We start from the raw sequence: 15,286 nt of genomic DNA, 5'->3' as shown, positions 1-15,286 counted from the left end.
GGATCACAGGAAGTGAGGTTTCTTAACACCTTGCCTCAAACCCAGGTCTCCTCTAAAGATAGAAAAGAAACGATCCCAGAAAGTGTGGTATCTTAACTCTGGTGCTTTTAATACAGTTCTTAATGAAGGATATAAGGACAACTGATGCCTAAAATGGTGGGAAGGGAAGCCTGGAAAGTCCCCCCATTGCTGCTAATGAGCCGGATTGAAAATGAATCTTTCAACTTTCCGAATCGAAAACGGGTTTCTATCCTCCCAAATTTGGGAGGTTCCTGAAAAACAAATCGGGGTCCCCACCAAAATCTGGAACACCAAAATGGATCACGGTTTACCCAAATTGCACAACTCTGTACTAAACCAGACATTACTTTAAAGAAATCACTATCAGCTACAATTTTCCCATTACTAATTGAGAGTAAACGCAGAAACCAGATCAACATGATGATTAGAATTGGAAAAAGGTAGAATGAATCTTAGCTGTCCTACTGTGGTTCTCATTAAGGCACTCTACATTAAAGATTAAATTGTTGCCTATTGAGTAATTACTGTAGTTTTCTTTCCATAGCTGTCCTGTTATTTTTTGCAACAGAGTTTCCTGGTTTTCCAGAAATCTCTGTTTTGGTGGTGCAGGATTATGAACAATATTCTTTCCATCCCTATTTGACACTAGGAGAATTAATTTACAAAATAGTGATCTGTTTAAGAAACTATTAGTATCCTCTTTTGAAAGACAAATATATGGATTTATTTTAGATTGGTGTATTGCCAATGTATTGTGTAAACATTTCTGCTTTCTTGATGTGATCATTTTGGGTCTGAGCAAGGCATGCAGATTTTCCAATTTCTAATATTATTTTACAAATGCATGATTCCAGGTCAACTCTGTGGTACACAACAATATCAGCTTCTTTCTGGGTCATTATTACTAATGGCGTCTTCATAGAAAGTAGTGCTGAGAACATCACAAAGAATGTTGGAAATAGGTTAGATGCCAAAAGCATAACCAGATAGTTTTGTCAAGAGGGAGAGATCAGATGTTTCCAGTTTTATTATTCCTTGGCTCTTGGCAGCATTTGAACACTGAAAACCATCATTAAAACTACAATAAAATTGTCCTGGGTTATTACAGCTGTCTTCCTTTGTTTGAATTGCTGCTCTTAATAAAAGGTCACTATAGAATTTAATGTACACACAACAACATGAAGCAGACTTTTCAGCATAAGAAAGCAGAAAGTATATTAGAAAATGAGTTGGGCCTAGAGTGGATATGTGTGTATGTGGCTGAAATACAAAATATGTGTTAATTGTATCAATAATGGTCAGATTTGTCGTTCGAGGTGTCCTGTTTGGAACTGTCCATATATATCAACCCAAGAAAGATATGAAAAAGTATTCTTTAAAACTACTTCTCATAATTACATTTTCCTGAAACCAAATACTCCTTTGAGTAAGAAAGCAACCATACCTGCTTTTCACCTGGGGAAATGGTATGAGAGACAATACTAGTAGGGATTCTCTGTAACATGCTCTAACTCACACTTAGGAGAGCATAATATGAGGAAATGGCATAAAGGATAGAGCTTTAAAATCTGGAAAAGTTATCTGAAGAGTTTACTTTCTTTGCTTTCTTAAACCTAGTTCATATCACTTACATTCTGACAGTCCCGTTTATTTTATTACTCAACACTATAGATGTTGAAAAATGACTTAGTTGAATAGAGCCAACCAAGTGAACTTTCTTCAGTTCAACAGGAAAAAAAATCTTTTAATTTTGTTTTAGATGTACAATAATTACAGGTTGATATTTAAGTTAATATAGAGTCAGCCCTCCACATTCGCTGGTGTTAGGGAGACCTGGACATAGAGACTCCTAGAGGGAATGTTTTTATCAAATCTGTGAATAATCAAACTCGTAAAAGTCAAACGCACAAATGCAGAGGCTTGACTGTAATTTATCCTTTTTACTCATCCTGCCCACAGGTAGGAGATACATTTAGGATTGCAGATTAATTCTCATAATTATCTGGCCAAAGTATTTAATACACTGCTCCCACAAGTTCAGCCCACATCAAATCATATGGTGGATTGCTGAGTAAATATGTATCTCCTTCATTTTCATAAGGCATAAAACCACTATGGTAAAAGATAAGTTGTTTGCTAATGCCCAAGTCAGCAAGATCTCTGAAACTTGGCATAACTAAACTAAGGGAGTAGTTCCAGAAATTATAACTTTACTCAGAAAGGCTAGATACAACTTTTATAATTTCTAGTGATGACATGCAAACTCCTATATGGCTTGGGTTCAGGTAATTTGAAGGACCATATCTCGCTTTTTGAGTACATAAGATCTTTTGAAAAGGCCCTTTGAACAAGAGAAAGGATTTTCTCAATGGCTGCGCCCAGACTTTTGAATATCTCCCAATTCTTCCTTCATCTGTTGTTTTCAAAAACAACTCAGTGTGCCTAATTATGGCAATTACTCTAATGTGCATTTTAATTATGCAGTTAGAGGTCTGTCTCATATCCTGTATTTCTTATCAGCCATCATTGCTTTGGCTGAAGAAACCTAGAAACTATAGTTTACTGAAAGTGCTGAGATTCTGATACAGATTATAGATTTTCAAATAGTTATCTAGAACAAAGGAGACAATTGATGTTATTAAAAATATACTACATTTCTAGGCAAGAGATGAGACCTGCCATCCATCACTCTAATCCTATATTGCCAGTACTATAGGTATAAGAGACAAAAACTTGAGAGCATCAAACAAAATCCACAGAAAAAACATTGAAGACACATGAGTGCTTAATAGATGGCTTCTTTATTTTAGAAAAATAAAATTAAACAGCCACCTATCAAGTGCTTTGAGACATGTCTCTAGTTTTCTTCTGTGCTTTACTGACAGGCAACAGGTCTCCAGGGTTTGTAGGATGGCTCTAGCCTTTTCTGAAGGTGCCAGTAATTGTACCTGCTGAGCGTGTACTCTTCCATTGAGTGGAAGGATTTGCTTAAATATTTTCTGATTTCCAAGTACAATTTTCTGACTGATCTTCACTTTCTTTTCTTCTTGGTGCAAAACCCTCAATGAAAAATCAGCTGAATGGTAGTGTGTATTAATCACTGTAATTTTAAAAAGAAAAGCAGCCAGATGTTCAATAACATTTTGAGAAAATATTTTGTCCCTCCTGTAGATTCCATTGCTAGCCTGTTAATTTTTGGTATACTAGTTGAGCATTCACTGATAGCATGAACTGCCAGGTGTAAAATAACTACAGATGTTCAATTTTATCATTCAACAGCATTTCTTTTAGTAACATCAGTCTTTTTATGACATTATGTCTGTATCATTGTAGACTTTAATCAAGGCTAAGTAGGATTAGCTTTAAACTAGTGTTTAAACTATTTTCTACACCCTGACTAAAACTAATTTTGGTTAACCTTAGCCATGATGATCATCGTGCCTATAGCTTTAAGGAGGCTTTTGCATTAGGCAGCTATTTAAAGGCATATCAGTAGGGCCAGAAAATGTAACCCTAGCTTCAGGCATTCGGTTTTTACATGTGCCATAAAAATATGTAGATCTTTTATATTTACAACGGTTTTATTTTTTCTTCCTGTATGTGCTGGATCCAAGAGGGAATACCAACACTCTGCCTAGTTATGGTATATCAGTAATAAAACGTTTTTATACTCATGTTCTGCTCAGAATGAGTTTGAAAAAACACAAGGCTCTGCTCAGGCAACAGAGTTTATCTGATTGGCACGTTTTGGGATGGCTGCTTCACAAGTAAACAACGGGATGTCATTGAAGTTGAATTATCTCAATAAGAGGCCTCATTTCTCAATACATTTATTTTGCAGTGGGGACTTTTAATATTATGTAAACTTTCTTAGATACTAAATCTAGGTACAAATCTACATAAAACTGTTATGAAACCAGTCCAAAGTAAACTGAGTTTCATTTCATGGAAAAATACATACTAAATGTTTCTGCTTGGGCTAGGATAGCAAGGCGTTTTACAGGCCACATGAACTCATGGTAACTCATGAAGCATAAACTGTATAATTGAACCTCCTTGTATACTACTGATTTTCTTCAGTGGAAGTACATGGAAAGTGTACATCCATCTCAAAAACAAGGTTCATATAAAACATAAGTCTTTATTTTTATAAGTTTCACACTCATACAGGTTACCAGAAAATATGAATCCCTGGGTTGCTGTGAGGTTTTTGTTCCAGTAGCATTCTCTGATTTAAAGGTGCTAGCCATAGATAAAGGTAAAACATCAGGAGAGAATGCTACTGGACCATGGCTATGCAGCCTGAAAAATTCATAGTAGCCCAGTGATTCTGGCCATAAAAGCCTTCAACAATACGAATGCTCTTTTAAAAAATGTATGTGCTATCAGTGTATTTCCACTACAACATTTCAATTGATCATTTTAGGTGTCAAGATGTGAGTTATACTAGATTCAGATGGATCAAATGATAACTAGACCTGCCAGATTTCTATAATTTCTATCATTTCTATGGACGTCATAAAAAGCAGGGGGAAACAGAGGGAACTATCTTACTTCCCTCCCATCTTTCCCCATCTTCTGGGATTGCCAACAATCCCACATCCTAACCATGTTGATGCCTGTCTTTCCCCTGCTTTCCCGTTTTTCTCCATTTGGAGTTGGGTAACACCTGACTCCTGAAGACAGGTTTAGGGCTCTGTTTCCATGCGCTGCAGAAATGAAGCTCCAGGGAATCCCAACCAGAAGTACCCTTATGTCATGTGATGGCCTCCATGGGACGCTGATTTTAAAATGTGTATTAATGGGGAAAATTTTACACATGAGGTCCTATGTTAAGTGAATATGTATTCATTAAATGAACAGATTTCTAATGTTATTCGAAACATATATACCCTCAGTTCTTTCAGTTAATGTGGTATATGTGTTTCTGGTCTCTGATAAAAAAAATGGCATCAGAGGCAGAAATAACATGGAAAAAATAGAGATAGGTTCCTGCATCACCAAAAGAAGAGCAGTTGAATATGGTTCAGTTAACTTTTTATCCAAAGTAATATGCACATGTAAAATTAAACCATCTGGTGAAGTAAGCCTTGCATATGTAAACAAAATCTCTTTTGAACCTTCTAGAGTTTCTACTTAGAGATTTTTTTCTAAAAGGCCCCCAGACTCTGCTTTTCTAATAAATGAAATTTTGATGTCCAGACTCACAGTACTATGTTTACTTATCACATATGGATGAGGTAGACCTATCAGCTTTCTCCCTGATTTGCTGTTCATGTGTGCTCACTAAGAAATTCTGGAGGGAGCTGCTATTTAGCTTGCCTGTTGTTAGTAGGCACACAACTAAAGTAAGGACCTCATCACATTGACGAAGCCCCACAGCAGTCATCATATGACGTCATGTGACTTCTGGCTGGGGCTCTGCCCCAACCGGGATGGAAGTGTCCTTGGGAGCCTTCCCGGAGTGTGCTGGCTCCACTGGAGCCAGCACACTTCTGCCCTATTTAGGTGATGCTCCCTCCTTGTGGTGGGGGAGGCGTCGCCATTTGGGAACTGTGTGCAGGGTGACCAAGTCGCTCCTTGTACCCGCCGTTTTGCCACACTTGCTGTGCTCCCCATGTGATAATGTTGTAAGACCCACTAGAGTAGAATCCCATGCTTTTCCAGTTCAAGATTTATTCCAGTGTTTAATGCAGGCAGACATGTTGTTTCAACCTAACACTGAACGTCTGTCGTTTACTAGCCCTCTTTTATTACTGTATATGCATGTATGTGACTAAGTTTCTGTGGGATCACTACTTGTGTAAGTGTGTGTTAAGAGAAAAACACCTGGTTAATTACAACTCATGGTTGAGTAATTGGAACAATCAGGGCTAACAGGCTTGAGCCACTCCCTGAATGGGGTATATCTGGGAAATGTTTGTAATGTCTTTTGGGGACTTACTGAATGCTTGTTGAGAGCCTACTATGAAGATGCATGAATTTAATGCAAGAGACTTTATGTGAGTTTTTGTTGCTGGAAGTTTTATTATGATTTTTGACTCTGCTACTTAAGAGTAAATTTTGATTTTCTCTTCCATTTTCATGGCTTGTTTTTCTTTTGCTCATTGTGGATAAGAAACAAAGGACTGGATAAGTCTGGACAGGACTGCACGCAGTTTGTTTTTTTCTACAAACCCGTAACATCTTTCACCATCTTCCCTGCTAAAAATAATTGAGCTATCCAAAGAACAAAAAGGAAAAGAGGGGTTGAACAAGTGTAAAAGGCTTTTCTTTTTCTTTTTTACAAAAAGCAGCTTCACTGTCTGAGGTTTCGTTCACTAAGGTTTAAAGGAGGTTTACAATGAAGATTTAAAATACAGAACAACATTTCTAATTAAAAACACATTTGCTAATGACACCATAAGGCTAGAGACATTTTTATTGCTGGGATGATGCCATACCAGAAACCTGCATAGATTTTTATCATTTCATTGCAAACAATCTAAATGTTAGAATCCGCAAAACAATACATCTTTTAGAGAACCAGCCATTTCCCTTTGATCTTAAATGGCAATCTCTTGAAGCAGTAAACAGTGTTAAGACTGAGGTCAGTTTAACACTCCTTGCAGTTAGCAGAATTTGCCAAAATCTGCTAGATTATTCCAATTTAAACAACACAGTTCTGTCTGGTACATTTGGGGGGAAATCCTCTAATGCAGGAAGGATTAATTGTTCTCTCACTCTGCTGTATTTGGTCATTTAACAGCCCATGTAAATTCTACAGTTTTTGTATTTTTCTTTACCACAAGTTTCATGTCTGTATTTTGCAGTTGGTTCTCTTATTATCTTAGTGAAATTTTTTCTTTAACTCATTAAGTACAGTAGAGTTTCGCTTATCCAAGCTCCGCTTATCCAAGCTTTTGTATTATCCAACGCAGTTTGCCTTTTAGTAGTCAATGTTTTTGTAGTTAATTTTTCAATAAATTGCAAATTTTTGGTGCTAAATTCATAAATTATTACATAATTATTACATATCATGTACTGAACTGCTTTTTCTATCAATTTGTTGTAAAGCATGATGTTTTAGTGTTTAATTTGTAAAATCATAACATAATTTGATGTTCAATAGGCTTTTCCTTAATCCCTACTTATTATCCAACATTTTTGCTTATCTAATGTTCTGCCGGCCCGTTTATGTTGGATAAGTGAGATTCTACTGTAATGCAAACAAAGGTTTTCAGAAGTGAATAATACATTACATTATGTGGGATAATATATTCTGAAGCAATATCTTTAGACACTCTATGGTAATTTCAATAATCTGGACAGCTTGTCCATTTCAGAGAGTTCAATGAGCTTCATTTTCCATTCTTCCACTGTTGGTGTTGTCTGTTGTCTCCAATATTTAGCAAATAACATCCTGGCTGCTAATACCATGTACTGGAAAATTATCTCATATTCTTTTGAAATTCATTTATGAATGAGACCTAATAGAAAGATTGCAAGATCTAAAATTATTTTGAAGTTTAATATATTTTCTGTTATTTGGTATATTTTTATCCAATATTTTTTAGTTTGTGGGCACACCCACCACATATGGTAAAAGAAGCCAACTGCTGCATTACCATTGCCATCAAATATTATTTCTCTTAGGTTGGATTTTAGCTAGTTGTTCTGGTGTCCTATACCAACAATACATTATTTTTTAAAAAATTCTCGTGGAGGCCATAATTGTGGGTGAATTTTAAATCCCTCTTTGCCACAAGTATTCCCATGTACTCATTTCAGTATTATGTCCAATGTTTTGTGCCCATTTAATAATGTGATCTTTTACTTGATCTTCTTCTGTGTGGTTTTTTAATAATACTTTATAGATACCAGCCATCAACTTGTCTTTTCTTTTCAGTTGTAGATCTAATTCTGTATCTCCTTCTTGAATGCCCACTTTTTGATCCTCTTGCTATCTCCAATGGATTTCAAAATATTGGAACCAGGAGATCAATTGCTTTGGAGTTCCAATAAGGATTTTAATAGTTTCTTATTATTGTCTGTTTTGATTAAGTTTTTGTGTGTCGGCCAGGATGTATATTTCCATTGTAATTTGTGGAATACTTCTTACAGTGATCTCCAATTTGAGGTTTTCAAAATATATTTGAACCTTTGTTTAATCCATATTTTTATCAAATGTTTTTAAATCAGTGTCCATTTTTTCTATATACTAATTGTGACACCCACGTTTGAGATCATATCCTTCCAGCATTACTAGTTTTTTGTTTTCTAAAGTGATCCATTCTTTAATCCAAAATTTACATTTTTTACTATATTGTACCCAGTGTACAGGAGAGACAGATAATATATAAATACAAATATTATTATTTGATACACAACAAGATTAGTACACAGCAAACAAGATCAATATACTGGCTTTTGTATTGGATCACATGTCAGATGCTTCCAGACTGTCTAGGACTATGTGATGTATCGGCAAATAATGCGTGCAGATCCGAGTAAGGTGGTCTTTTACAGCTAACAGATGGTAATTTTGTCAGAGTTGATTGATTTTAAGTGCTGACTAAGGTCTTTAGGCACTGCACCCAGTGTGCCAACTGGGACCACCTTTAGTGGCTTGTGCCAGAGTCTTTGCAGTTCAATCTTTAAATCCTCATATAGTGTAAGCTTTTCCAGTTGTTTCTCGTCGATTCTGCTGTTGCCAGGGATTGCAACATCGATGATCCTTACTTTGTTTTTTCCATGATCGTGAGGTCAGGAGTATTGTGCTCCAAAACTCTGTCAGTATGAATTTGGCAGTCACAGAGTAGTTTGACTTCTTCGTCTTCTTCTTCTTCTTCTTCTTCTTCTTCTTCTTCTTCTTATTATTATTATTATTATTATTATTATTATTATTATTGCTAATACACTGATGACCACTCCGATAATACCAGTGACAGATAAGCATGATGTCTTTCTTACTTGCCTCCATGGTTTCAATGAGGTTTACAAACATAAAAGAATGAGTAGATAGTATCATATAATATCTTTTTAAAAAATCCCTACAGCGAAGTAAAATGATGAAAACATTAAAAGGAGAAGATAAATGTCCTAGTGCCAAAAATATGGCAATATTGGTATTGAGCTTTCTGCTGCCTGAGGCAAAGGTGATAGCGCTTCCCATCTACAGAAGCCAGCAAAATTGGTAGTAATATCTTACACCAGTATTAGCATTGGGACCTCATCTTAACACCTGGGGACAGCTGTTGCGAGATGCATATAGTTCTGCTCCTCATCACCTTCTCAGTGTCTGTTGTCCAATAATAATAATAATAACAAAACTTTATTTATATCCCGCCACCATCTCCCCACGGGGACTCGGGGCGGCTTACATGGGGCAGTGGCCCAAACAACATAAGAACAAAATATAAGCAACACAATAAATCACAATATAAAAAGATAAAACAATAATACAATATATCAATATAAACAACAATACAAGATAAAAATTTCATTTAAAACACATAAATGGTAAGACCATAATAAAAACAGGATAAATTATTAAAAACGCACTTCGACGGCGACGAAGAATTAATGACGATCTCCGAAGGCCTGCCGAAACATCCAAGTCTTCAGTTGCTTCCTGAAGGAAGGTAGAGAGGGAGCCAACCTAATCTCCCTGGGGAGGGAGTTCCAGAGTCAGGGAGCCACGGCCGAGAAGGCCCTCTCTCTCGTCCCTACCAAACGCAGTTGTGAGGAGGGTGGAAGTGAGAGGAGGGCCTCCCCGGAGGATCTCAGCGATCGGGTGGGTTCATAGGGGACGATGCGGTCACGAAGATAGGCAGGTCCCGAACCGTTTAGAGCTTTATAGGTAATAACCTGCACCTTGAATTGGGCCCGGAATATTATCGGCAGCCAGTGGAGCTGCTTGAACAGGGGGGTTGACCCCTCCCTGTAAGCAGCTCCAGTTAGTAACCTAGCTGCCGACCGTTGTACCAACTGTAGTTTCCGGACCGTCTTCAAGGGCAGCCCCACGTAGAGCGCATTACAGTAATCCATCCTTGAGGTAACCAGAGCATGGACCACCATGGTCAAGTCAGACTTCTCGAGGTACGGTCGCAGTTGGCGCACTAGCTTTAGCTGTGCAAAGGCCCTCCCGGCCACCGCCGACACCTGAGCATCAAGTGACAGCAATGAGTCCAGGAGGACCCCCAAGCTGCGGACCTGTGCCTTCAGGGGGAGTGTGACCCCGTCAAGCACAGGTAGCCACCCTATACCCCGATCAGTCGCACGACTGACCTGGAGGACCTCTGTCTTGTCAGGATTAAGTTTCAGCTTGTTGGCCCTCATCCAACCCATTACAGCGGCCAGGCACTGGTCTAGGATCTGAGGGGCTTCCTTGGAGATAGGTGGAAAAGAGTAGTAGAGTTGAGTGTCATCTGCGTAGAGATGGCACCGAACTCCAAAACCCCGGATGACCTCGCCCAGCGGTTTCATGTAGATATTACATGACAACCATCTCAATCTTTCTGATGGTAGCACTAACTCAAAAATGGGAGACTACAACAAGAAATCTCTCTCTGGTGCCACCTGTTTCAACAATAATGTTAAAGGCATCTAGAAGAAAGCCCTCAGAGATAGGTCCATGTTGATATGGGAGCAATCTTTCCTTTAATTATCTAGTCCCAAGACATGTTCAGTTCTAAAATGTACTCAGAAACCGACTGTCCAGTCAATTGTGTCTTTTCAGTGAAAATATTTCCAAGGTGTGGCCCCAGTTAATGGTCTGATTCACAAAAATATTTGCAAGTTTCAACACAACAAATCAACACAAGATTATGTCCTTTCTGACATCATAGTCAAATCTGTGCCCACTCAAGATTGTTGCAAGGCCTAAATATTTTATGTTATGTCTGTGATTGTTGTCACAGTTTTACAGTTTTAATGGTTTTATTCTGTTGTCATATGTTGCTGATTTGATAATTGATGTTTATATTTGTGAGGCATTGAATTTTGCCATTGATTTTGTTGTGAACCGCTTTGAGTCCCCCAGGGGCGAGAAAAGCTGTATAACAATGCAACAAATATATAAATAAATAAATAATCTCATATACTAAGTATATGATGATGCTACACCAAGACTAGGGGTGCATCTACACTGCTGAATTAATGCAGTTTGACACTACTTTAACTATCATGGTTCAATGTTATGGAATCAAAAGAATTGCAGCTTTGTAAGGTCTTTAGCCTTTTCTGCCAAAGAGTACTGGTGCCTCAACAAACTACATATCCTAGGGTTCCAAAGCATTGAGTCGTGGCAGTTCAAGAGGTGTCATACTGCATTAATTCTACAATGTAATATACCCCAAGACCCACTGTGGTAAAGGAAGATTGAGATTGTCTCTTAGTCTTATCAGAAAAGATGTCTTCCATTGGCCTTAATTAACCTATACCATCACACTGTGGTGTATCTATTATTTGAAATTACAAGTGTATATTGCATTCATCTGACTTGGCTTACAGCCAGTTTTGATCTGCGTTCTGGAACTGGTTGTACACTGAAGGTCATGGAATGAATGGTGCTTCATTCTGTTTTGACAGGTACGGTATATATTTTTTTGCATTAGTTAATAGCATAGCAATTTCACAGAGGCAGAAGACTTCTTTTGTAGCTTTTATTTAAGACAAAAAGTTCCAAACATTGTGTAACGGCCAGTACAGATATGTTACTGTTTCACACATTGCAGGATTGCTAAAAGTATGGTTATTGTCACACTTCAACATCTCATTTGCTTTCTGGATGCATAATGTTCTCTAATGACATGGTCTGGTGCCAAAGATCCTATTTGATACAGTTAAAATGTACCACAGATCAAAACTAGATATTTCAATATTCCATTAGGGTTTTTTTTATGGTGCCAGTTTGAATATGTATGATAATAATTTTACCTTCTTTCAACAAAAAATAGGAAAAATCTTATTTAGAATATTTATTTTTGTTTTATATTTCACATGCATATACATGTACAGCAATTTGACAAAATATTATTAACTTTGCGTGCTTGCACTAGTTTATAAAATATATATCTTTCTTGTGCTAAAATCCAGCTTTTAGTCCAATCTACAGTAAATACTCTGTAAAAGTACTAGGTCCTATTTTATCTTGGAAGGTAGGAAGGGTCAACGCTGGCCAGTACTTGGGTGGTAGATTACCAGTACCTTCAAATACTATAGACTCTATTTCAAGAGAAGGAACTGGCAAAACAATCTCTGAACATTCTTTGTCTATGAAAATACTATTAAATTCATAGGGCTGCCATAAATCAGCAGTCAACTTAAGGTACACATAAAACAGTAGATGCAATCATGCCATGGGAACTTGATAAATCAACACTTAGCAAGATTAAATTCAATCACAGGTTCTGCTCTGACTGAAAGAAATCACTACCTTTAGGCTGTTGGCTTCAAAACTGTCTACAAAGTAAACAGGAGTGTGCACTTCAGTTGAATGGTTACTCTGCAATCACATTATCAGATCACAGAGCAACAATTTCAATCAAAAATATCAGAATATTTAATTAAGAAAAGTTTAATAATAATTGAGAAGTTGATGTGAGAAAAATAAACCTAGGAGTGTTGTTAAAATGACACAAAAGAATTTGAAACCATTCCATGCAATAAAAGTATTGTGGTTTTAAAATCTAATTTCTGAAACAAATTCATCTGCAGTTAAATAATTAGGCAGTTTATTTCTGATACAAAAATATCAGCCATTTTAAAATATATAATATCTAGCCCACAGTTCACTTGGAAGTTATCCTGTAGAAACCCACAGGAATGAAAGGAATACAAGCGGAACAAGAGGCTACTCTTTGCGGATTGCTGGCAGGAGAGTTATATCTTAATCTTGGGTTCATATATAGCTAAAAGTAGGAGGCAAAGCCAACCTAATAGTAATCCAAGGTTCTGCAGGAGAAACATCAACCAGGGGCGCTGTGTCTGAATGTGAGTCATTTCTGGGAGCTAAAAAAAGAATAAGACATAAGTATGAGAGCCAAATATATTAATCTCTGGGAAAAAAGTCTTATGGGAAACATGACAAACTTCATTAGCAAAGACTTTTAAATCTGCCATTTCTAAATATATGATACCAATCTTTAGCATGCTTGGGACATCAAATGACAAATTCTGTTCTGGGATCTTACACTAGCACTCTAAAATATTACTAGAAGTTTATGTTCATAGAAAAAAAACCCAGAAATAGGTATTATTCTCAGAAAAGAGCATCTGATGAATAGAGTCTTTTCTCCTTCTGGGAATAATTCAGTTTGAATAACTTGTGCCAACATTATAATTGTGTCCAGTGGATTACTGGTGACCAAGACAAAGTAGTTCAGACAGCTTGGAAACTTTACTTTTCTGGAGAACAATTCCCCAAATCCTGCAGCCACATGCTATCCAAGTGGCCATGCTATCCAAGGAATTCTGGGCTTTGTAGTCTTAAAAAACATGTCTCCAAGTTCCAGTATTTTGAGCCTATTTTTAAAAGGCTTTATTCTGTTATTCATTTAGAGAGTTGTTTAGCTATCTCTGTCATCCCTAAGGGATGTGCTTGGAGGATGAAGGGTAAGTGTGGTTCTCATCAGATACTCCCTTTTACCTTTGCTGACATGAATCAGTCTGAGGCACCTGTAGTGTTATAAAGGCTGAATGTGGCTCTGTGACAGACCATATAATTTGGACACAGAAGGTTTAGTCTCTCATATCTCTTATTAAAAGAAATATGAGCAAATATCTAATAGGACTGTTGATATATAGCTCTGCCATCACAGTTACACTGGAGGTCCGAAGGGTGAAGCCATCTCTTTCCCCGAAGGCTCACAAGTGTAGTTTTGCCCAAACAATAAAATACAGATCATCTGCTTTGAACTGGATTATATGACAGTGTAGACTCATATAATCCAGTTCAAAGCAGATAATGTGTATTATCTGATTTTATAATGTAGATTATATGGCAGTGTAGAAGGGGACTGAAAACATGTGTTTAAAATACATTGGCTTGGAAAGATAGTAAGAAATAAGGGCTGTGTGTATAGCATAGCAGTCACCCCCCTCCAATAAATTAGATTATAATTGGTGGTAAAGAATGAATCTGTGGAGGGAACTAAACTGTGCAGGAAATTAGCAAATCCTAGTACCATCACTTGCATTATTACTTTCAATTTCACATGTCATGCTGAAACTATGGGGGTGAGGTAGGATAGAGATTTGACAACCATGATCTCATTGCATATTTAGAAACTGGAACAAATTTAGAGGTGAAGCAGGTGCTGGATATCAACAGAAATATCTTAACTGCTTGAAAGGCTGCTTCAAAAATGCGTTTAACATGTACCCTTCAGCATTTCACAGGTAAAATTGAGAAAGCATGTGACCAAACCAACATTAGAGTATGTAAAAAATGATTACTGTAATGAGAACAAACAGATAAGCTAGGAGAGGCTGAAGAAGTTTGTGTTCGCCTGATTTTGTCCCTCTTCTCTTCCCCTGATGGGTTAAACTGCATACAAACTGAGTGCAGTTTAAACTGAGGCCCCTTCTACACAGCTGTATGAAATCCACATTATCTGCTTTGAACTGGATTATATGGCAGTGTGTATCTTGCAAATTTCTAAAATCAGCTACAAACATCTCAGGACAGCAGGGGAGCATTTACCAAGACCGACAGCTCTGTGTTTGGACTTGCAATCAGATCCCCCCCCCCCCAACTTCTTTGTCCTGGGTTATGAGGCTGTCTGGTACTGCCTGAAATAAGCTGAGAACAAAGGGGGAAGTGGGAGACGAAAGAGACTGGAACTTTGGAAAAGCAGCTGAAAGGTGTGATGATAACTAGTGGCCTCAAACTAGCAGCTTGGCTCTGATCTTAATTGGTGTCCCATTTTGGTATCATGTCCTCTGAGGCCCCTTCTAGACTGCCATATAATCTATATTATCAAAGCAGATAATCCACATTATCGGTTTCGAATTGGATTATATGAGTCTAAAATGCCATATAATCTAGTTCAAAGCAGATCATCTGTATTATATATGGCAGTCTAGAGGGGGTCTGAGCTGCTATTTCCCTGTTTTTTTATTTGTGGTATGCACCTATTTGCCCAGGTGGCAGTTTGTTTTAGAAATGCAATGCTATATTGGGTTGCATGGCTGTTTTAGCTACAAAATAAAATGGGTCATGAAATATGCTTTTAAAACAACTTTACTATTTATCTCTGAATTAACTTTAATATTTGGCTCT

At 37.3% G+C, this 15,286-nt stretch overlaps 1 protein-coding gene across 2 annotated transcripts in view; it reads right to left on the bottom strand.

Moving 5' to 3' along the window:
• Window positions 1–11,652: 11,652 nt before the first annotated feature.
• The window catches only part of slc39a12 (solute carrier family 39 member 12), a 35,973-nt gene continuing 32,339 nt past the window's right edge, over window positions 11,653–15,286 (bottom strand). For both annotated transcript variants that reach the window (XM_062983833.1, XM_062983834.1), the window contains exon 12: window positions 11,653–13,014. In XM_062983833.1, the coding sequence (XP_062839903.1) occupies window positions 12,886–13,014 (129 nt within the window). In that variant the 3' untranslated portion in view covers window positions 11,653–12,885. The remainder of the gene's footprint in view (window positions 13,015–15,286) is intronic.

This window comes from Anolis carolinensis, chromosome 6, assembly GCF_035594765.1.
Source record: "Anolis carolinensis isolate JA03-04 chromosome 6, rAnoCar3.1.pri, whole genome shotgun sequence".
In the NCBI taxonomy this organism is placed as follows: Eukaryota; Metazoa; Chordata; class Lepidosauria; order Squamata; family Dactyloidae; genus Anolis; species Anolis carolinensis.
This window is presented reverse-complemented; position numbering and strand designations above follow the sequence as displayed.